General features: G+C 45.6%; 1 protein-coding gene across 1 annotated transcript; it reads left to right on the plus strand.

Annotated features, from left to right (window-relative positions):
- The first annotated feature begins 1,132 nt into the window (after positions 1 to 1,132).
- On the plus strand, positions 1,133 to 9,009 carry LOC146340444 (TLC domain-containing protein 5-like). The gene is made up of 2 exons (XM_084807211.1): positions 1,133 to 1,346; positions 8,471 to 9,009. Exons 1-2 carry the CDS (start codon positions 1,151 to 1,153, stop codon positions 9,007 to 9,009), a joined length of 735 nt encoding a protein of 244 aa, XP_084663337.1. The 5' UTR covers positions 1,133 to 1,150.
- Positions 9,010 to 10,736: the final 1,727 nt, after the last annotated feature.

Raw genomic sequence — 10,736 nt, forward strand, 5'->3', positions numbered from 1 at the left:
TCTTGCTCCTCTTCTTGCCGCTTTTCCTCTTTTCATGGAGGGAACTCAAGCAGAATATAGCTCATTATCTGCGATCTATTTAAAAAATGGAACAATGGGCATTTAGTGCCGGAGGGTCACGGCGTCATGTAAAGAGCCCACAAACTTCTGTGAAGGAGCAATCTCAATCGCAGGGTAAAAGCTCCGTGTGAAGGAGCCCTGAGTCTACCCAAATTCCACCCCTTCCCAAACAGCTGTCTAGTGATTTTCTGATGTGGGTGGGGATCGCGCATATATAGCCAGCTGAGGATACCAATGTCAATGGTCTTCTTATCGTTCTTGCTTATCTCTCATTTGGCTGACTAGAGATTGTTTAGGCAATTTACTGCTAGATGTTTTCAGCGATTGGCCTCACTAGTGAACACCTTAAATGCCCCCCCCCATTACATATTGCAACAGCTCCATATGAAGCCCTTGTTTCGTGGAACCTGAATGGTGCCCCTATGCTTCCCCAGTATCAGAGGCAGAAAGCCTATGTACACCAGTTGCCAGGGAACATGGGCGGGAGGGTGCTGGTGCACTCATGCCCTGCTTGTGGGTTCCTGGTCAGCAGTTGGTTGGCCACTGCGTGAACAGAATGCTGGACTAGATGGACCCTGGGTCTGATCCATCAGGGCTCTTATGTTATGTCCTTCTGTTACATTCTTATGATCTATAAACAACCTCCTCTCTCTCCCTCTCCCTCTCTCTCTCTCTCTCTCTCTCTCTCTGTGTGTGTGTATAATCAGCAACTAGATCAATTGTGCATACGGTGTGCAACAGTGCTGTGGCGCATCAGAGGGATTCCCTCCTTTCCAGATCCCCCCCCAATAGGATTCAGGGTACCCTTGATGGACGTTTCCCCTTTTCAAAAACGTTCTGCCTGTGGAGAGTTGTCTTTCCAGGAAGAAGGGTTAGCCTGCTACTAGCAAGCTATACTAGGTTCATATGTAGAGGTTTGGTTTTACTTTTAGTGACGGTACTGTTCAGTCAGGACACGCACACGTTTTCCAAAGTGCTCCGCTCCTAGGATGTTTGCATCAGACCATGTGATCCTTCTGAAAATCCAGCTTGGCTCAGTTACCTGGATGAATCCCCACGTCCCTGCCTCCCTCTCTCTCTCTTACAGAGGATGGTCTCCGTAGTTCTTCAAGTGGTCTGCAGCCTTCTGGTTTGGCTGTCTCTCTACCACGGCTTCTGGTGTCGGAACAAGCATCGCGCCCCAGAATGGAGCTGCCGGCTGGTCACTCTGATTCATGGGCTCGTTGTCACCTTCTTCTCGGGCTACGTTGCTCTTATTGACGGACCATGGCCTCTGACCCATGCAGGTACGCAGAGGCGAGTCTGCCTCAACAGGTGTTTTGTTTTTGCTTTTTACTCTTTTCATTTGCAACACAGTGGTAACAACAGAAAAACAAGAAAGGCAGAAAGGGTGGGATTCAGTTCATGAAATATGTCAATATACCGTAATCATTAACATTTCCCTTGATATAGGGAAAATAAAAGGATCACAAGGAAGTGGGGGGAAAGGATTAACATTTCCATTATATATGTCAAATATATAAGCAGTCTATAAATAAGAACATAAGAAGAGCCCTGCTGGATCAGACCAAGGGTCCATCCAGTCCAGCATTCCACTCACACAGTGGCCAACCAGCTGTCGACCAGGAACCCACAAGCAGGACACGAGTGCAACAGCAGCCTCCCACCCATGTTCCCCAGCAACTGGTGTGCAAAGGCTCACTGCCTCTGGTTCTGGAGGCAGCACATAGCGCTCAAGACTAGTAGCCATTGATAGCCTTCTCCTCCAGTAATTTGTCCAACCCCCTTTTAAAGCCATCCAAAGTGTTGGCCATCACCACATCCTATGGTAGTGAATTCCATAGTTTAACTATGTGCTGTGTGAAGACATCCTTCCTTTAACTGTCCTCCCACCAATCTCCCACCAATCAGCTTCATGGGATGACCCTGGGTTCTAGTATTTTGACAGAGGATAAATAAGCATCCATACGAATTTGACGGTTTTAGGAGATACATGCAAACATCCATGGAGTGATAGGTGGTGGGTCTTTTTCCTTCCAAGCTTGGTGTATAAGTCTTCTTGCAACTGTGAAGGCTCTCAGTATGCACTGTTGCTCTCCATCTGTTAATCCCCACATCGCAGGGATGTAATTGTGCATGTACATCCACTATTACCACAGATTTTTCAAGACCAAAATGTATGCATGCAATGACTTCCAGCCAAAAAGAAGCCACTACAAGACATGCCCACATCTTATACCTCCATGAGGCATTGTCCTCGTTACATTGCCAGCATCTAGCACAGGTAGCCAGCTTCTTCCTAGCAAGCCTCTGTGGTGTCCAATATACACAAAACATCATTTTTTCTTGAATCAATCTCAGCAGGGTTCTCGGAGGATACAGGGATACAGTTTGCACGAGGAGGGCATGGGAGAGTTAGGCCTGCGGGTCAGCCACAGCCAGACTTTGCTCTTCTGTGTCATCCCCAAGAAAAAAATAAGGGGTTGGGGAATACTGGGGTAAATGAGAAAAATATATTTATTGTAGTGCAATGCATTTCAGTCTCTAAGAGAGCAATCCTATGGTCCCTAGACAGAGTCGGGGGCAGGGGGCATAGGAAAGTTGGGATTTCTGGAACCGAGGTTGGAGTCAGCGCTCCGACCTCAGACCCAGGAATCCGAGCTCCCCGCCCCCCCCCCCTCACAGCCAGTGCAGAGAGAACCATGCCGGCTGCCTCTCTGTGGTCACCTCTGAGGGAAAGGGGCCATGCCAGTGGGAGGGGAGGGGACTGGGCTTACGCCATATCCCCAGGTCTCCCCAGCCTCCTCCCCTCGGTCCACAGACCCCCAGCTAGACAGGCAAAAAAGCCCATCTAGCTGACATGCAGAGCCGGAAGAGCACGGAGGCAAACGTCACCTCTGCCGCTCCTCCCGCTCCGCATTAGATGGCTGTCAGCCTCCAAGTTTGGAGGCTGACGGCCATCCCAATAGGATTGCACCCTAATGGTCCTTTATCTGATTGCAGCACAGGAGGCTGAAGAGTCAGCATATCCAAATTTGAATTTTTTGTCTCTGAAATTTAGGGTCTGAAATGTGTTGGATTACAATATTATTTTCTCATTTACCATGTTGTTGTGTGTGTGTGTGTCTCATTTTTGCTTGTCTGTTTTGGTGTTCCCTGTGTGTTCTCTTCTTTGCTATGTCATTCCCACCCAGTGTTGGCTGAGTATGATGTCTGAGCCCCGATTGCTCCCTGAATAGAAATACTTTTGCAACATCACATTTGTCTGTTCAAAGAGCTTCACATACATTATCCTGCAACTCTTAGAAGGATGCTGAAAAGTAGCCCTTTGCCAGAGGGTTGCTGTATTAGTCCATTGCAGAAAAAACAAGGAGTTTTGTGGCACCTTAACGACAGGCCCGTTTATTCTGGCATAAACGTTTGTGGACTGTAGCCCATGTCCTCAGATGCATGGAGTCTTATGGAGAGTTTCAGGTTTATGCAGAATACATGGGGGTTATGGGGAGGGTGCTTGTGTTATCAGCAGCAACTGCACCGTGAATGGTTACCATTAAGAATGTGATTGTCACAGTCAGTACTTTCTGCATTCAGTTTCCTTCTGACCTCACTGTTTACAATTCTTCACACACACACACACACACACACGCACAAAACACATGTATATGTATATATATACATATACACATGTACTTATATAAATTAGAAATTCCATAATACTGCAAGCATCTGATGACGTGGATTATAGACCCAGAAAGCTTGTGCCAGAATAAATGTGGTAGTCTTTGAGGTGCCATAAGACTCCTTGTTGTTTTTCCTGAAAAATAGGTCAGTATCATTATCCCCATTTCAGAGATGAGAGAAGCTAAGACCGAAAAGGTGTGGCTCACCTAAGACCAAGGTAAGAACCAGTGAGAGCCACAACTGAGACCCAGCGTGGTGTAGGGATTAGTGTTTCACTGGGATTAAGGAGACATGGGTTCTAATCCCCACTTGGCCGTGAAGCTCACTGGGTAGCTTTGGGCCAGTCACTGACTCTATAAAAATAAATAAATAAATAAATAAATAAATAAATAACATAAACCCTAACCTACCTCACAGGGTTGTTGTAATGTTAAAATGGAGATCAGGAGAACCATATGAGTCACCTTAGGTTCCTTGCAGGAGGAAAAAAGGTGGCATATAAATGTAATAAATACATAAAATAAAAAAATAAGGTTCAAATCAGGGATGTCTTAGTTTTTTAGCCACAATGCCGGCCTTGATTCCCTTTTGCCATTGCTTCCCCTCACCCAGGTACCCACCATGCTGAACTCCACCAGATGTCTTACTCCTGCACTTTATCGACTACTTGTGGCTCTATCAACACTCCAGCTTCTACTCTTTCCACACCTCCCACCCAGCTCACTTGCATTCTCCTGCCTTGATCTTCCAACCTGCCATAATCATTTTCCCCGGTACACACAAACTTCCTCAGGATCAGCAAGCTGAAACAGAATACATTCTATTTTTGAAATGAACAAATATGCTACACCACTGATAGCAGACGCTGAATCTAGGATTTCTTGGCACAAAACAAAAAGCTGCAGACTGTGGCTTCTAGTCCAGAGAAATCCCACTTACAGCAGATCTTAGCTTTCGCTGCTGTGTGTGTTTTTAAAAATTAGGTTCTAGTCCTTATGGGCTATGCTTGAATCACAGGAGCAATGCCAATGCCAAAATTCTGGCTAGCTGGTTTGTCCAGGCCAAGTCCAGCTTAAAGATTTAAAAAACACCCTAAGAAGGGAGAAGCAGAGGCCCTGAATTTGCCCATCATGGTTAGCTGCACCTGGACTGCAGATAGAGAAGGCATCAGCTCACCTGGTCACAGTTTTTCCTACTGTGAAGAGATCTGTTGTGTTTCTATTTAAGTGACAGTAATTATTTCTAAATTTGCAGCTACACTTACTAATTAGCGTAGGGAAATTTTATGCAAACTGTGCCTCCCTCTGCCCTCTCTTTTGCCGATGCATAAGTGGCATTACAACACATAGGCGCCAGGGGCTCAGGTTAATATCGATTTCCATCGTGTCTGCATGGAAGTGGTGTGTGCTACGGGGACATGGTCTAGGGACAAGCTTGGCTTGCCCTGTAATGACCTCTGTGCAATTTCTGACACATGGATCCCAGTGGAGGCTCCTAAAATGTTTCAGAGAAGGTCAAAATCACCATTGTATGCTTGCTTATGGCTCAGTAGGAGAGGGGAAAAAAGGGGTTGCTCATAAGTTAGGTTCTACAGAAGGAATTCTTATTAAACTGTATATAGATATAACAGCCTTGGGGGCTGGTGCCATTGTTTGTTGGGTTCTCTTTAGTACACACGGCTAACAATGGCTAAGTGTGTTGGCAATTCTAAGATGAAACTCCAACAAAATGTACGACCTGTAGGAAGGTGCAAGGGAGGGTTGTAGGGCTTTTTTTCTGTCTCAACATGCATAGGATTGCACCCTAAATAAATAAATAAATAAATAAAACAGAATATAAACACCTAGAAGCTGATGAGAAAAGGCTTCTAAGTGTTTATATCATATTTATTTATTTATTTATTTCGGGTGCAAACCTATGCATGTTGAGACAGAAAGAAGCCCTACAACTCCCAGCATTATGGGCTCCTGAATGCTGGGAGTTGTAGGGCTTTTTTTTTTTGTCTCAACATGCAAAGGATTGCATCCTTAAAGTATTTTTATCCTGTTCTTCAGCCAAAAAAAAGAAAAAAGGCTCGCAGAGTGGCTTACAATCAATCAGCAAAAAGAGACATTTCCTGCTCACAGCCTTACAATCTAAAAAGCTATGACACGCAAGGAAAATGGGATGCGGAGGGAAGAGGAGAGAAAAAATTAAGTAGGCTGTCAGCCAGGGTGGTGAAATGGCCCTGCTTCCCCTCTCATCTCCCAGTGGGCAGGGGGCATTTAATACTAATATGTTTTAGTATTATACAGTGGAGGCTGGTGGCTCTGATGTCAGTGGGGTGGTGAATCCACTCCGGGTATCAGTCGGGACTCTAAAGGAGCAACTTGGATGGCTCCTTTAGAGTCCTGACTGAAACCTGGAGTGCATTCACCACCCCACTTACATCGGAGCCACCAGCCCCCACTGGTGTTCTATGGTCTGACATTTTGTTTTGTGAACCACCCAGAGAGAGCTTTGGTTCTTGGTCTCTTTATAGAAACTCAATAAACAAAATTAAAATCATGATTGCAAGCTTTCACCCATAATGATGAGGGCTAGCACCTTCCCTTTCCAAATGAAATCCGTGCCCCACCCCACCCCAGGATATACCCCAAAGCTTGTGTGAGCCATGCACAAGGGCTCGGGAAGTTATACTGTGCTACGCTGCTGTAAGAAGATCGTCCACCCAGCTCTTTTGGCAGTCTTTTTTCTTTCCCTCTGCCTCTCCTTCGTCTCTCTTGCTTGGAATGGATTGACATCTGCCAAGCTGAATGTCAGCTTCCCTGCAGTGTCCTTACAAGCCCTCTCCTGCATCTAGTTCATCTCCTGATCCCCAGGATTAGGTGTTTCACAAGACACCTGTCATCCTTGTGGGTGCGTCTAAAAAATCCCCAGAGCCTTTGCTCTAAGCTATTTGGCTGAGTGCCGTATAAGCCACTGACACCCTCGTGCATATCCCTTTCTTTGTGTGCATCCAGTAGCTGTGTACTTATGCCTGGGGTGATAAGGCTTTGGGCACTGCTTGGGCAGCAGGGATACAAAATGGGCATCAAATATAATGGCATATATAACAAGAGTTGCTCAAATAATGTTAAAGGGTGTTATGTTGGCTTTTCAGAGCATAATCCAGCGGGCACGGGGAGAAAATCAGGGGTGTGCAACATTGGAAAGCCACCCCCAGCAAGCTTTGTGCATGATAGCTTCTGAGCAAGAACAGTCTTTCTGTGTAGTGAGAATTTTGCATTTCAACATCAGGTCCACAAGCTCCGGGGGGCGGGAGGCTTAGAATTGGGAACTTGCTCTATAGCTATGGAATTGATTGATTGATTGATTGAATGATTGACATTTCTAATCTGCCCAATAACTAATGTTCTTTGGGTGGATTACAAACAGTTAAAAAACTAAAATGCGACGGAATAGTTACAAATATAAAATACAATACAAATATTTAAAAGAATTTAATACAATATAATGCAAAACAATAAACACCACAGGAATGGATAAAACTGCCATACAAACCTAGAACTAGGCCTCTAAAATGCCTGGGAGAAAAGAAAGGTCTTTGCCTGGTGCTGAAAAGATAACAATGTAAGCACCAGGTGAGCCTCTTTGGGGAATTCATTCTAAAGTGCGGTGCCACAACTGGGAAGGCCCTCTCTTTTGTAGCCACCGGTCTAGCTTCCTTTGGATAGTCTCCAGTTATGACCTAAGGGTCTGGGCAGGTACATATAAGAAGAGATGTGCCTTCAGATACTCGGGTCCCAAGCCATATAGGGCTTTAAAGGTCAACACTAATGCTTTTATCAAATTATCGAGATGGGTCCAGATTCAGTCACACTTGAAGTGATTCCATTATTTCAATAGGTCTGCTCTGACAGTCTGGATCCAACCCGTTGTTGTTATTTTCAAAGCACCATCTATGTACAGATCCCTGCCCTGAGGAGCTTACAGTGTAAAAACAGACCCAAGTGAAACAACAGAGGCAGGGGAGGGAAGGGGAAGCAGAGATAAACAGGGGAAGAACTTGCAATTATTTCAGTTACTCATACTTAGGCTTCGTTAAGGGATTCTGCCAAAGGCTATATGGAAAAGGATGAATTTTGATAAAGGATTTGAAGGAAGTGAGGGACGTGGTCCTATGGCATCTTTCTGGGAGGCAGTTCCAGGCATAAGGGTCATCTAGGGGGAACAAACAGCATCATTCCCTGGGGCAGGAACCCTTCAGATGGCTGAAGGGCCATCCCTCCTTCCCTTAAAGTCAATTAAGGGAAGGAGGTACATCTCAAATCTCACAGATTTGAGACTTGAATCTGCATGCATAAAACACACACTCACATACACACAACTGCTCCATGCATGAATCTCAAAATCCAGATTTTACATTTTAGGAGACTCTGACATTTGGATTTCTAAACATGATTGTTGATGTCACTTTTGACTTTTCTTTCCAGTTTTGTTGGGACAGGATAGGTTTCCCTTTGGAGAGGGTGCACAAATCTTGGTGATGGGGCTTGAGTTCAAACCCCGAGGAATGGGTGTGCAACCTCAAGTGGCAAATGTTTTTCTAAAACAAAAATAAATCCAGTTGTGTTTTTAAATCTATACATTCAAATGGACATTGTTTGGGAGCTTTCAGAAATATTGGCAATTTGCTCACAGTGAGTTGGATCGCACAGTCTCATGTCTCCTTCTCTCACCCTGCCAGGCCACCCAAACACAAATCCCCAGGTCAGCCTGATGAGCCTGTCGCTCGGATATTTCATCTTTGACTTTTGCTGGTGCGTTCATTTCAGCAGTGAGAATAAGCTGATGCTCTTCCACCACATGCTGAGCATCTGTGGCATGGTCACTGTGCTGGCCCTGGGTGAGTCTGCCACTGAAGTCAACGCTGTCGTCTTCGTGAGCGAGATCACCAACCCACTGCTGCAGGTGCGCTGGTTCCTACGGGACATGGGGCACTACCACAGCTTTGTCGGAGATGTGGTGGACTCCCTCTTCGTGGCGCTCTTCCTGGGGCTGCGGATCATCGGGGGAGCATGGATTGTACACTCTGTGATGATGTCACCCAGGACTACCTGGATGCTCAAGGGTGGGGTCTTGGCTATGTATGCGGTCTCCTTGGGGTTTATGTTGGATATCTGCCATTTCGCCAGGAGGAAAGTGATGAAGAAATATGACACATGGAGGAATGAAGGAACTGAGGGGAAGCACCCCAAAACCAATGGATATCTGCCTGCGTGTTAACTTGGACATTGAGTGGGACGTCAGGCCCAGCCTAGCAATAAGCAAATGGAACCACTGACCTTCAGCACTCGTTCCAGAGATGAGGTGTCTCCAAGGCCCAGGCTGCCTTCAGTCATGGACTGAACACTGGGTGGGGTTTCTTCTTCAAGGGAACTTGACAAATAGGGCAGGAAAGGCGTGGAGAAAATATGAATACTAAGGGGGAAGGGGCAAACCAGAAAGTCAAGCAGCCCACAAACCCGATAGAAGAGCAGGTGGACATCAAGACAACCTGCCAAGAGGAATCACAGTGAAGTGTGGATTTGAGGTGAGGACTGAGTTGGGGCAATCTGTTCTGGTGCCAAGTTGGTAGCAGTCAAGGCCAGAGGAGGGTCTGGTCTGGTTTAGAGGTGACTGCAGGCAACTGCAGTGCGAGGAGATGGGAAAAGGCCTGTAGCTCAGTGGCAGAGCCCCTGCTTTGCATACAGCAGGTCCCAGGTTCAATCCCTGGCATCTCTGGTTAGGGCTAGGAAAGAACTCTGCCTGAGCACCTGGGGAGGCATTGCTGCTAGTCCGTGTCAACAATATTGTGCTACAGGGACCCATGACCTGACTCTGTGTGTGGCAGTTTCTACATCCCAATGAGATTCTGCTCTTTTGGTATCTACATCTGAGCTGGCCAGTCCAGAGACCTACCATCTGCCAACCACAAGGGCTGATGTTGGCTAGTTCTGTTCCCTGTTGTGCCTGAGGAGGGTGCAGTTCCAGATTGCGTATAAGGGGAGCTCCTAGCTTTAGATCCCGAGGTTGCTGGTTGAAGCACCAGATCCCTTAACAGGGCAAAACGGTCTCTTTGACCTTTGAGGATAAAGGGCCTGGCATGTTCCAGTTCCACCAGCTACCTGTACATGTCTAGTTGGATTGTCTAGTCTACATTTTTCATTTGAAAAAGGCACAGAGACAATGAGTGACGGGTTGTTCCTGGCTCTGCCCATCCAGCTTAGCATGTAGACCGCCTACCGTGGCCTGAGCCTTTAAATGAAAATCGTTCAAGAGGATATGCCAGGCATCAAACATATGCCATCATGCATGCCATGTCCCTTATGCTGTAGCCCCACATCAGGCAAGAGCACCCAGACAAAGCTTAAACCAGCCAGTTCCAATGCTGGCCAGATCCAGGTTAGTCAGGCAGGGGATTTTAAATCTGCCTGCATTTGAATGGGAACCTGTTTGCAAATGGTCTCATGCTCCCATTCCAGGAGGATAAATCCTCCTTCCAGTTGGAGGTTCCTGAACATCCTTGCAGTTCATCCCAAAACATTGTTTTAAATGTGTATCTAGCAGCTATGTCGTCTTTTTGTTTTTACTCTAGAGTATGTATGTATGTATGTATTTATTTATTTATTTCTATTTCATTTCATTTCATTTCTATACTGCCCAATAGCCAAAGCTCTTTGGGCGGTTCACAAAAATTAAAACCACAAAGCACAGGATAAAACAATATAAAATATGAAAGCTTAAAACTACAATAGTTTTGGCAGGCATTTGGGGTGGGTTAGGGTATTTAAAAAAAATATATATATGGTAAAATTTTATTGTTTTAAATTGTTTTATGGTGGGTTGTACATCGCCCAGAGTGGCTGGGTGACCAGTCAGATGGGCGATTAATAAATTTAATAAATAAATAAATAAATAAATATAAAAGTACAACCAGAATAAAAGCTATCAGCAATGCAGAGATTTAAAAT

Source organism: Heloderma suspectum, chromosome 6 (genome assembly GCF_057233095.1).
Source record: "Heloderma suspectum isolate Gila_16-S chromosome 6, 16-S_ref, whole genome shotgun sequence".
Lineage (NCBI taxonomy): Eukaryota > Metazoa > Chordata > Lepidosauria > Squamata > Helodermatidae > Heloderma > Heloderma suspectum.